The 12544-nt window shown below is 52.8% G+C and overlaps 4 protein-coding genes across 4 annotated transcripts; 2 read left to right on the top strand and 2 right to left on the bottom strand.

Moving 5' to 3' along the window:
- Nucleotides 1-242: 242 nt before the first annotated feature.
- On the top strand, nt 243-943 carry BXZ73DRAFT_28719 (uncharacterized protein; the record flags this gene model as incomplete). The annotated part of the gene is made up of 2 exons (XM_048017762.1): nt 243-654; nt 705-943. Coding segments are annotated over 2 exons (651 nt in total), but the record flags the coding sequence as incomplete, so codon positions are not given.
- Nucleotides 944-1732: 789 nt separating this feature from the next.
- On the bottom strand, nt 1733-2232 carry BXZ73DRAFT_85703 (uncharacterized protein; the record flags this gene model as incomplete). Its single annotated transcript, XM_048024030.1, has 4 exons — nt 1733-1773; nt 1831-1927; nt 1984-2118; nt 2170-2232. The coding sequence occupies 4 exons, from the start codon at nt 2230-2232 to the stop codon at nt 1733-1735; spliced, it is 336 nt and encodes a 111-aa protein (XP_047870487.1).
- A 740-nt stretch (nt 2233-2972) lies between these two features.
- BXZ73DRAFT_62717 (uncharacterized protein) lies at nt 2973-6292 on the top strand (the record flags this gene model as incomplete). Its single annotated transcript, XM_048021746.1, has 7 exons — nt 2973-3224; nt 3278-3456; nt 4121-4226; nt 4284-4727; nt 4786-5133; nt 5190-5809; nt 5881-6292. Coding segments are annotated over 7 exons (2361 nt in total), but the record flags the coding sequence as incomplete, so codon positions are not given.
- A 2049-nt stretch (nt 6293-8341) lies between these two features.
- On the bottom strand, nt 8342-11926 carry BXZ73DRAFT_111611 (glycosyl hydrolases family 31-domain-containing protein; the record flags this gene model as incomplete). The annotated part of the gene is made up of 13 exons (XM_048017404.1): nt 8342-8862; nt 8922-9087; nt 9141-9628; nt 9693-9868; nt 9917-10006; nt 10060-10193; nt 10251-10314; nt 10364-10392; nt 10445-10516; nt 10570-10942; nt 10991-11527; nt 11585-11720; nt 11785-11926. 13 exons carry the CDS (start codon nt 11924-11926, stop codon nt 8342-8344), a joined length of 2928 nt encoding a protein of 975 aa, XP_047870485.1.
- Nucleotides 11927-12544: the final 618 nt, after the last annotated feature.

Genomic DNA, 12544 nt, shown 5'->3' with positions numbered 1-12544 from the left:
AACCTGGAAGGGTATCAAATTCTTGAAAGCCTACCAGGGGTGTCAAGTCTTGGAGAAGCTTGGGATGATGATGAGGAAGAAATAGCACAGGATGAGCTTTTAGGACAACAGGAAATCCCCAACCACAGCAACCTCACAACAATCTCAGAAGAGCCATGGAATCCAGAGAAACAGCCTGCTGCTATGCCCTCTACCTTAGGTTTTCCGTACATGAAGAAAATCCAACGGGTAGATTTGGTTCAAAAGAAATCAAGCTCAGAGTAGCCGAGATGAATGACTGCATCACAGCTATTAGAGAGGGAATAGTGGCAAGAACCTATCTCTATCAAGGAAGGGTCAAAAATCCATCATCCTACAGAACTAGGCTGAGATCTCAAAAAGATGTTCAAGTGGCAAGTGAAGCGCTTATGAGACATGTTCGGTTCTACACTGGAGCTAGACAATCTTTATTCAACCTATATGACAAAGAGGATGAAGAAGATACAAAGGCCCATAGTGCAAGAATGGATTTATATCCTGAACTGACAAGTCAAGACCTGAAGGCCAACCCCGTATTGATGGAACCATCTACTTCAGGGCTAAGAAATGAACATGGTTCTTGGATCTGGAGTTTTTCTGGTGGGATAGAGGAAAGAGCTAGTTTTGTTCAATCAAGTAAGTGGAGTATTTTATAAAGTTTTGGATCTTTACTAACCAAAGTGAAGTCAAAAAGTCTATGTGGCTTAGAGCCTATGAACGAAAATGCAGATGGGAAGAGGAGCTCTTGTGGGTGCCTTTCGAGATGGCATGCACTGTCAGATCCCACAAGAATAAGGCTGAGGAGTGGAAGTCTAGGGCACAGCTTACCAGACTGGATGATGAGGGACTTCATGGACATCAAGTATATGCTTATGGTCAGGCAGCTACTTGGGAGAAGCTTGCCGAGAATGCACATAGAGACTTTGTTCAGAAATGCCCTCATTATCAGCTTTAGATAGTTGACTTGAATCAATCATGTCTATGTTTTTAATAAATCTGAGAAGGCCTTCCTAATTCTACTTTCCGTCTTTATGTTCAAATAGTGGTCCCAAAAATTGATGCCTCTCAATGTTAGTCCAGAAGACTTTCAATGAAAAGCCTACTAAAACTCTTTTGGTTTCCCAAACTGAACTACAATCATTTACCATGATCACCCTTGGCCTTGGTATAATAACAAAAAGAGCCTCTAGGCAGTTCACACAACAATGCACTGATGAAGGGACAAAAACATTTTTCAATGTTTCTCTCAAAAGAATCTTGCAAAAGATCAACACTAGTTTCTTAGTTGGTCTCTTCTATGAGAGAGCAGTTCTAAGCCTCAACTATGTAAGAACATCTCATTTTCTCTACAAGAAAACATCATTTCTGTCCTGAGACTTTTTTGGACTTATTATCAATGTAAGAAAATACTGAAGATCTGCCTTCTATTTTTCTGCCCCTAAACCTTTCATATTTTTGTGAGCCAAAAGTTTGTCAAATTTTCACTTTTCCCCATATTTCTTCCCCCCCCTAAAAAAACCTATATCTGTCTTTCTGTGCCTTTGTTCTCACGGAAAAAAAAACTTCACTTGAGAGACTTTTTCAAGGCATGTTTCTGATTGCCTGGGGCTACAATATGTTTGACTGTGCAATAGCTCTTGAATCAAGTTGAAACATATTTTGAAACATTGGGAAGTTCTGACTAATCAGAAGAGGCACAGTAGCTGTACTTTATTCATAAACCATGGTTAAAAATGACTGCCTTCAAAGCGGAATCTATAAATAGAGCAGTCAGTAAGGAGAAAGATCAATATGAATTTAGGAAGCTCTGACCATCTTTACAGAGTTCATCTTTTTCAGCATGTAAAATGCCATCTTCTCCAATGATGCCTCTTATAAAGACTTTGTTTCCAACCTCATAGAAGATGTCCTAAGAATTATTCAAGGATCAGTAAAGGGGCAACACTTCTGCACTAAGAAACTCACATCTAGCAACTCCACAGGAGAAGGTGTATTCACCAACTTCATCGAACTTAAAAAGGCCTCCTCATTCCTCTCCACCCAATTCAGACCAACCACTGGTCCAGTATTGACATACATGATGTCCTTGTCCTCATCAATCTATGAGAGTAACTCAGCAAATTGATATAGTGTGATAAACATAACACATACAGAGACAACAACACCAACCATACTAATGGTGCATCCATGAAAGAAGGATAAAAGAGTAGGCATGGCAGAAAACCTAGTAAGGAAGAGTATCGATCTGTCTGTGAGAGTAGAGTGTGAAGTGAAAGAGACCTGTGAAAAATGATGGACCCATGGTTTTAACTACAGGCACAAGGTTTTCTCACGACCAGGTGGCTATAGAAGTTGTTGAGAAATCACTAGTGTTTCACCAACTAGAGAGTCTCAAACAAGCTAACCTCCCAGTGATCATAGAAGCTCAACCAAGGCGAGGCCATCAGAAACTAGAACAGCTCAATCAAGGTCAGCCATCAGAAACAGGAACAACTCAATCAAGCCAGGTATTCGGCAACCAGCTTAGCTCAATTAAGCCAGGCAACCGGCAACCAGCTTAGCTCAATTAAGCCAGGCAATCAGTGACTGACTTAGCTCAATCAAGCCAAGCAGTCAGTGACTAGGTTAGCTCAAATGACTAGTAGTCTCAATAAATAGTGTAGCTCAATCAAGCCAATCAGTCAGTTACCAGCTTAGCTCAAATGATCAAGAAGCATTAGCATTTGATACAAGCCTTGCTATATCAAAATGTGTATGGGTCTCATTTGAACAAAGGTACTGCCAACTGAGGAACGTCTCAAATGAGTAGATCTATCAAGAACTGATGAATGGCTCAAATGAGCAAGAACATCAGTAACTGAACACCAGCTCAAATGAGGGCAAATAAGCGAATACATCAGGGATTTATGTCACACTTATAAGCGAGTCCTTCAGTGATTGTGGGGCAATCTGGTGTTATTGCATGCATGAAGTTCCTGGGCGAGTTTCCGTGTCCTGGCTGTCTTGTCAAGAAGAGCGATATTGACAAGATGGGGACCATCCGCGACATGGCCGCCCGACAGTCCAAGCCACGCAAAGACTCGTCGCCACTTCGCCGAGCCATCGGCACCGTGCGCGAGTGGATCTTTCGCGACGGTGATACACCCGAAAGCAAGCGCATCAAGGTGAAGAAGGAGCTGGCTACAACATCTACTCAGCCCACTCAGGTACGCACTGACACATACCTCTCATTCTGATGCTCATCTCCAAATTCTTGAAGAGCGCATTCTCCGTTCGATTTGCCGGTGACGATAACTTTGATTTCAACGTCTACGATCTCTTCGTCCCAGATCTCATGCACGAGTTCGAGCTCGGTGTCTGGAAAGCCACCTTCACTCACCTCCTCCGCATCCTCTTCGCGTGCGAGGTTCAATCAGCAGTGCAAAGACTGGATAAAAGGTGCGTGCATATGAATTGCTGCATCAGAATCAATACCACTGCTGTCGCGTGTGCGTCCCCTTTGTGGCTTCCAAGTTGCCTGTGCCAGTGGCCAGGGTTGTGCCCCGCTCAAGCGCGTCCTGTGGGACATGCGCCCGGTGTGCGGGACATGCCACTCGAGCATGCCGTCCTATGCGATGTGTGCCTGTCGTATCTCGTGCCAGCGGTGGACACACTCAAGCATGTCCTGCACAACTCTGCACGAGGTGCGTGTCATGCAGGACATGCTCGAGCACGTCCTACGCAACACGCGTGACGCCTGAGGGCCTCGTGCCAGCAGAGGACACACTCAAGCACGTCCCACACGACACACCCGAGCACATCCTACGCGACGCATGCCCGCTGTACTACTTCGTGCCAGCGGGGGACACACTCGAGCGTGTCCGATGCGCGATTTGCACCCAGTGGTGTCACGGCGGCACGTGGGACATGCTCAACTCAGCACGTCCTGCGTGACACGTGCCTGCCATACTACCTCGAGACATCGGTCACGGCGAGCGTGCACTTCAAGTATACCTTGTTCGTGGATGGGGCAGGCACACGCCAACGTTCTGCAGGCTGCACGTGGTCGGAGCACAGCGCGGGCACAGTCACCAAACCAATAACACTAACATTACATTTGCAGATACGCACTCATTCCGTCTTTTGCACGAAGTACTATTCGACCCTTCACACGGAATACATCTGCTATGAAGAAGTTAGCGGCACGCGATTTCGAGCAGATATTGAAGGTATGTCCTCACTCTACAATGTCTCTATCTTGTGGCGCTGATCGGCCTTCCGGATAGTGCGCTATACCTGCCTTTGAAGGACTGCTACAAGAAGCCGACCCAGAGCACGAAACTATCGTCTCTGTGATGCTTTTTGAGCTCTGCCAGTGGCACTCTCTTGCAAAGCTTCGTCTGCACTCGGAGACCACTCTGAGGATCTTCGAAGCATCAACTCGATCTCTCGGGCAAATAATGCGGCAGTTTAAGCGTGATGTTTGCTCTCAGTACGTCACCAAGGAGCTCCCACGAGAGACGCAGTCGCGCGCTGCTAGAGCACGCAAGAAGGCCACAAAATCAACCTCGGACACCACTGCTCAGGAGCCTGGTAGAACTGCATCCAAGACGGCACCTGGGCCGAAGCGGAAGGAGTTCAACCTCAACACCTACAAGTATCATCGGCTCGGCGACTATGTGATCATCATACGTATTTTCGGCACCACTGACAATACCACCACCCAGACGGTCCGTAATACCATCTTCTTGTTTAGTATGTATGACGCTCATTACGCTTCTCGTCTAGGGAGAACAAGAGCATCGCCGTGTCAAGAAGTTTTATGGCCGCACGAACAAGAACCGTGCCTTCGGTCAGCAGCTTGGTGCGGAAGTGCGCCGTGAGGCCATCCTTCACAAGCTCGCATCTGTCCCGAACGCCGCGGCTCGTGCGCGATCTCGTCGCCGTCAGGGACAGAAGCGTGCTGCCATGGCAGACGAAAAGCGGCGGCAATCCAAGATCCGGCTGCAGCAGGCGCAACATCAGCCTCTCTCCCAATCCAGTCCGAAGCAACGCTACCACATGTCGGACGATCAACACTTCCCGGTTGATCTCCATGAGTTTGTGAGCGGGAACACTAACGATCCGGCAAGTGAGGTATGTAACAGGCTGTCTCACCTCCCGCGTTCTTGAATGACGAAACCTGTGTTCAGGATTTCGAGCTCAACCTCAAGACCCACGTCTTCTCCGTGCTGTCTGCAAGACACGCTGGTCGTAACCTCCCTGGCAGCTATGAGCCCACCCCTGCGGATGTGCGCTCTGTTCGCATTGCTGGCCCTGACCGACTCTATGTGCACAAAGTCCTCCGCATCAACTACACGACATATGACATGCGCCGCGACATGGACTCAATAAACCCTCGTACACATCCTGACATCATGCTTCTAGCTCCCGAAGGCAGTCGTCACCCGTACATTTATGCACGGGTGATCGGTCTGTATCATGTCAATGCCTACCTTGTTGGGGAATCTCTCTCAGGAGCCGACGACACGGAGCCTGAGCTTGTCCCTCTGGTTTGGGTCCGTTGGTATGAGGCCGACTCCTCACCTCGCCGCACTCGAGTTGGGCTTGCATCTCGTCGACTTCCCTGCTTGAAATGGGCGCCCCTCGATTCCAAGCCGTTCGGGTTCATATACCCCGAGGACATCATTCGATCTGCACACATCATCCCTTCCTTTCACTCAGGTGTGGACAACGCCTCCCCTATACCATGCAACAGTCTGGCAAGGCACGACGACAACGACATGGACTACGAGGCTTATCATGTTGGCATGTGAGTTCACCAAATCAGACTGCCAAGTGTCACGGTTGCGGCCTTGCTAAGTACTCGTGACTTCCTGGCAGCTTCGCCGACCGTGATATGTTCATGCGCTATCTCGGTGGCGGCGTCGGACATCAACACTGCAGCATTCCATACAACGAGCAGCTCGTAGAAGACGCCGGTGAACAGGACGGAGAGACTCTCATAGGCCCGTCAGCCAACGAAGCTCAACGCGAGGCTGATGACGCTGAGCATGCCGAGGCCGACGACCGTGATGCTCGAAGTGAGACTGACGAGGCCGTAGACTATGGGTATGGAATTGAGGATGGAAAGGACCGTGACGATGATGACAGTGACGACGATGACGATGGCAACGGCGACGGTGAAGACGATGACGAGGCAAGCCGGGGGGCAGATCTGGGGCCCGAGGACGGAGAAGATATCATGGGTGTCGATGAATTTGAGACAGGCGCAGCAGGATTTGACCGTTTATGATACATCTGTCATTGTGAATTCACTGTACTATATACATGCGGCAGTTCTATCGTGCAGATAAGGGCGAGGCCGGAGCGGTCAACATGGCGATGCAAGGGGAGAATATGCGCGATGTGGATGACCGCACCATGACTAGTAACAGAGCAGCGGGCCGCTCTGAGAGGGGCCAGACGCGTCGCGGATCGTCACGGTGGGGAACTAGATCGTAGTGACGGCAGGCCGCGCCTGAGGTTGTCTGTTTCCGGCGCATTATGTGCGTCCACGCACCTTCGAACGTTGTCGAGCGCACTGTAGGATATATGCACGAAACGTCGGGCCAGGACGGTGCCCGATTCGCCTTCATGATCTCCAGGCGCATCGCAAGGGCTGTCGAAGAGGTTAAACAAGTCGGAAACTTGATGTACGGTAAACCCTGCGCGAACAACCGAAGCTCGCGCAGGCTCGGGCGCTGAATTTGCGTCAGCCACGCATGGGAGGCGCGGAAGAATGGGAGGAAACTCACCTTCCGGATGTCTTCTGCTCCGACTCATGCTGCTGTGCCGCACAAAATTCCTGTATGGCCAGATTGGCATCGGAGTCAGTGAGCGGCTAGGAGATCATGTACACAGGAACAAAACGACGCCTCTGCACATGCATACCAGAGTTGACCCAACAGGTCATGTCGTCCGGAATCAGAGGAGCGCCGCTTGAGCTGCCCTGGAAGGACGCTGTTGGCCGCACGCTCTGCCGATTCCGGACAATCATCACCCAGAAGCGTCGCCTCACTACAGGCAGGCACAGAGTGGACTCCATCGTGGAGACGTAGAAGGGAAGGGGTACGCAACAGGGCATTTAAAATCTCACCTTCGGACGGAATTGTCCCGAGTATTGCGGCATGGCAGAGCTCACGGTGCCGGACTCTGTTTGCGAGTATGTCACGTCACGGTTGCTGCATGAAGTGAGGCAGAAGGTTGGTGGTGAAAGTATAAAGAGGGTTGGAGGGTGGTGGTGGAAGACGGTGGAGAAGACGAGACTTCGGAGCCGCATCGGACGCTGGGGCCCAGGGCGGCCGCGCTTGACGCGTCCAATAGACGCCTAATCTCTCGGAGAGTCCAAAATACCACCAATCCACTGCCTACACTTGAGAATTTCCCAATCGCCCGCAAGGGACCACAAGCCAACCCACGACGCCACTTGGATTGCACGCGCTTGAGTGGATTGCGCGGGCGCGTGGTTCGGCCGAAGCTCGCCCCTGCCGGCCCGGGCTTTCAAGTCCGCCAAGCAAACGCAAGCAAACTGGACTTTTGCTGATGACTTTGCGATCAGAACGCTCTTCCTCCACGGGCGCTTCAAGTACTTCAGAAACTCGATCTCCCCCTCCTCAAGTCGCTTTCTATTGCCTACGAAGTCGACGCCAATGAGGGACAACTTCTAGACTACCTCGTACAAACCTTTCCTCGTTTGGACACTGTCGATTTACATCGCGAGCCACGCGAGTACACGGATCACGCACCACAGTCTCCTCAAGCGTTTGTGAGTTGATGCGTCGTATCATGTGCCTGCTGGCTGAAAACAGGTGTTAGGAGCAGCTTGTGGAGCACCTGGTACCGCTAACGTCCATGCATATATTGAGTTTGCATCTCGACCAAGAAGAAATTTCCATCTACGACGGCATCGACAGGTATGGCGACTATGAAACTATGGATTTTTCACTGCTCTGGGATATATGTAAGTCACGACTGAGTGGGTTAAAGACGTTGGAAATCATTTGTACTGGCCAAGGAAGAGAAACATACACTCGATAGAGTTGTATTCGTATAACTACTCTCTAATGTGTAACATATACATGTAGCTAAGAGAATGGATGACACGATCCAAAGCCACAATAAAAGCCCGCAGGTGCCGGCCAAGCCTGCGAGGCAGTTCAGCCTCGCACTTCGTTCTCGTAGAGCGAACGTCGTCGACGGCGCTTTCTGCGCTCCGCATCTCGCTACGGACGTCGCACGCAGGTCATACGGACACCCAAATTGATTCACGGTACCCTTCCGAGAGGCACACGCACGTACCTAGCTAAGCCCACTCCACCACCACGCGCCCGTTCAAATCAACTCCCAGACCGCCCACAACCAGCCTCTCCACCCCCGCATCGAACGTCCAGTTCCCCACCTTCGCCCCATTCACCCTCACCGCCCTCGGCGCCGCGCCCGCCGCCCCGAGCACCGTCACCCTCTCCAGCCTCTGCTCGATCCGGAACGTCCCCTCCCGCTCGACCGTCACCCGCCCCGTCCGCGCCTTCACAACGAGCGTCGAGTTCGGCGTGGGCGGCACGCTCTCCCCGTCGTCCACATACGCCGTCCCGAACGCGTACCCGTCCGCCGCCTGCGCGACGAGCAGCTCGTACGGGCCCGCGCGCGTCTCCGCGATCGTGTACGCGGGCGCCGCGTGCAGCAGGAGCGCGGCGCCGTCGCGGACGTGCACGGGGATGTGGCCGAGCGGCGCGGGGAGGGTGGTGTTGGTGGAGATGGAGGTGTTGAGGACTTCGTGCGTGTACCAGTCGCGCCAGGTCGAGCGGCCTTGGCCCGGGAAGATGCCTGTGGCGCGCGCAGTGGGTGAGTTGAGTTAACGAATTTATCAGATAGGAAGGACGTACCGTCGACGGTGGACACATTGGGCGTGAGAATGGGGGTGACGAGAATGTCGCGGCCGATGAGGAACTGGCGGTCGACGGAGAAGAGCTCGGGCTCGTCTGGGAACTCGAAGAACAGCGCGCGCACGGGAGGGGTTCCGTGCATCGACGCGTTCGCGAACAGCGTGTACTGCGCTATCGTCAGAACCACGAAGACCCAGAGACCCAAACCACTGGACTCACCCAGTACGGAAGCATGCTGTACCGAATCGTGATCGCCGTTCGCGACGCGTTCGCGACCGAGTCCCACCGGTACGGCTCCTGGCTTAGCGCGCTCCGCACATTGTGGTTCCGGTAGAACGGCATGAACGCCGACAGCTGCATCCACCGCCCGCACAGCTCCTCGTCCGTGTTGCCCTGGAAGCCGCACGTGTCGGCGCCGACGAATGGGATCTGGAAGAGCTGGAATTGGAGGACGCCCTGGATGCTGAGGTACATGTACCGCCACTTGGAGATGTTGTCGCCTAGCCAATGACCTGTCCAGTGCCCGGAGCTGGGGAAGGTCGAGCGTGAGATGAGGAATGGACGGAGGGTCGGGCGGAGCGAGAGCAGGGCGAGGTGCGTCGCCTTCTCTTCCATCATACCCCACAGGTTGTGGACGTCGAACTCGACGAGGCCGTTTTGGTGCGTTGCATTTGGGGAGACCGTGTTGTCTGCGAGGGATGGGTCGCCTACGCAGGTAGTACAACAACCGATCAATCGAGGAAGTACGCATCATGTATATGGGCGACATACCGTTATGAATCGCGTACGGGGGCGCGTTCAGGTCCCCTTCTGGCAAGTCGGCAGAGCCCAGGCTCCGTTTCGAGGGAGGGAAGGTGACGCCAGGGAAGTCCGCACTGTTGTTGCCGAACGTCAAGGTGCCGTTGATGGTAATGTTCCCGCTTGGGCCCCAGAGTGTCGAATTGTAGCTGAAGCGAGAAGTCAGCTTCAAACGGAGGAAAGTCATACGAACATACCCTTCCGGATATTCAGTTACCATGTTTCCCGGCTCCCCAGGGAAATGAGACGTTGGGATAGTAGCGGCTGAGAGATTAGCACCCGTACCACTGCAAGTGGCATGTCAGAACGTCTGTTTCCGCGAAAACTAAACGACACTGACCATGAGCCAGCGCAGAAGGAAGTGGGCTCGTTGACATCCAGCCAGATGCCCGAGAAGTTGACGCTGGTAGACCAGTTTGCGATAGCCTCACTCCACACTAGTTGACTGTTGTTTGCAAACCAGTCCACGAAAACCTGTGATGTGCCGATGTTAAGTAGCGCGGATATTCTGAGACAAATACGTAGACTAACGGTGTATCCGGGCCACATCTGCCCCAGATATTCGGTCCCATTTGGATTCTTCATGAACACATCCCTGTCCATCGATTGTCAGATGAGAGATAAAGGTGCATGTATGCGCTCACAGCTCGGTTCCTCGCGTGTAAGGATCGTACTAGACATTGAAGGTTAAGGCGTATGTCTTAAAACGAGAGTCAATGACTTACCACGTCAGAGTCGTTGACCAACTTCGCGAGAGCGGCGTCCACGATCGGGATGTAATGTTGGTTGTTTTCAGTCTGTAGAAGATAAGCATTCACACTGCGAAAGACCTGGCAAGACTGTCACGCACGAGGGTCGCGATGAAGGCGGCCACTTCGTCGCCCGGGTAACTGGACGGGTCCGTCGTGAAGTCGCGCAGCCCGTGGTAAAGGTCAATGTCGTTCCACATGACTTCCAACGGGATGTTCGCCTCGCGCATCTTGTCCACCTGCTCGCGTGTCTCGCTCACGTCGGCGTATCCCCAGCGGCAGAGGTGGAAGCCGAAGCCCCACGCGGGCTGCCACGTGGGCAGCCCGATGAGCTGGCCGTACTGTTCGATCACCTTCTGCGGGCTGGGCCCGGAGAAGAAGTAGAAGTCGAGTGTGCCACCGAGTAGGCGGTACTCGACGAGAGAGACAGGGGAGGAGGGAGGGGTGAGCAAGAGAATGTCGGAGCCGGCAGCGCTGACGACAAGTATTAGAAGGGACTATACGGGCGCGGAGTAGACCTACCCGAATTGGAAGACCCCGTGTGTCTTCGAGCGCCGCGTCGTCGAGTTGTAGCGGTGCTCGAGGTAAAAAGGGTGCGATCCGTACTCGTTCTGGTCGATCGGGTCGGGAATGTTGCGCGCCCACATCGTTTGTATCGTACCAACGCCTCCGTCCAGACCGATATCGCGCCTGAAGCCGAAGCTTGCGAGAACTTCCCCGAGGCCATATATGTTGGCATTGAGTGGAAGGGCCGAGGTGATCTGCAGATATTGGTCCTCGAAAACAAGGGGGAAGCCATCAAGTGCGGTGCGGGTGTCGTTGCCAATGACAGGCGGGATCGGCGTTGGAGGAAGCGACTTGGTACGGGTGTCGAAGATGGGCTGCGCGTCTGGTTCGTCCCGACGAGTGACCCAAAACGCAAATGGCTTCTCGTCGTAGTGGAATTTGAACTCGGAGTTCTTTTTAAAACTCGCATCGCCAGTGCCGGGCTGAAGGGCGACGACGTCAGAGGGAATGGTGTACTGCTGTTCGGCGGTGTCGAAGATGTTGACATGCAGGCTGGAAGGAGCAAAATCTCAGTATCTGTGTTCGCCGACACATGGCGGACATGCTCACCGCGATTGAGTTTCGTAGGTGACTCGCAATGTGAGATTGGCGACGTCATGACCGAAGGCGTTGCACGCGGAACCGGCCAGGGTCAATCGCGCGGAAACACCATCGTCAGTCTCCTCGAGATCCGACAATGTGTATCCTGCCAGGTTCGCGCATGTCAATGTAAACGGAACTGCTTAAGGTATAATCAATCCAGTACCTACCGGGACACGAAGACACATTCATCAATGGCCAGGAGTCATCGTGGCTTCTCAGAGCAGCCACGCGTTGTTCAAGTGACGATGATCCTCTGGCCACAACACCAGCGCAGAATATGATGGAGTACGCGATCCAGAGCACGATCATAGTGGACGGAGCGACGGGTAACTCTACCGACGACGCAGACGCAGCCCTTTAAGAGATGGTTCGAAGTTAGCGCGTTGATTTGCCGCATTGCGAACGACAGCACCTACGGCCTGCAGATGCGCTTGGGAACAAGAAGCGACTTGTGGGTCTTCTGACTTGGGCATGCCGTCATCAGCATGGATCAGGAGGGCCGCTGCCGCCTTGAAGAACACCGGAGGTGCCGTTCTACTAGAACCATGGATAGAATGAGAAGCCGTTCGAGCCCACCTAACTCCGTGAGCTTGGTAGCAGTTGGGTAGCAGGGGCAGAAACACGTCATAAGCGCTTGTCGAAGGGCGGCGGTTGCTGACTAAGAATGGCACACGATCAATAATCACGTGACCACGATGAGCATTCGACGCCATTGAACTTCAAAGCTTCGACTGTGACTCCTCGCGACGCGTTCTCGGGATCACCGTCCTCACCATTCATGAGCATTATTTCGCGTTAAACGTCGGCCCAACGACGCCCTCGGCTTCCTCAAGCAGAAATTCAAGCTCAGACGATCCTGATGACGCGGGCTGTGAATGCGGCGCACCCTTCACCGACACTAGAAGAGCGAGGAGAAGAGCGCGGTGC

This window comes from Epithele typhae (genome assembly GCF_022376455.1).
Source record: "Epithele typhae strain CBS 203.58 chromosome Unknown BXZ73scaffold_589, whole genome shotgun sequence".
NCBI lineage: Eukaryota > Fungi > Basidiomycota > Agaricomycetes > Polyporales > Epitheliaceae > Epithele > Epithele typhae.
Note: the sequence above shows the minus strand (reverse complement) of the source record. Positions and strands in the feature narration are given on the sequence as shown.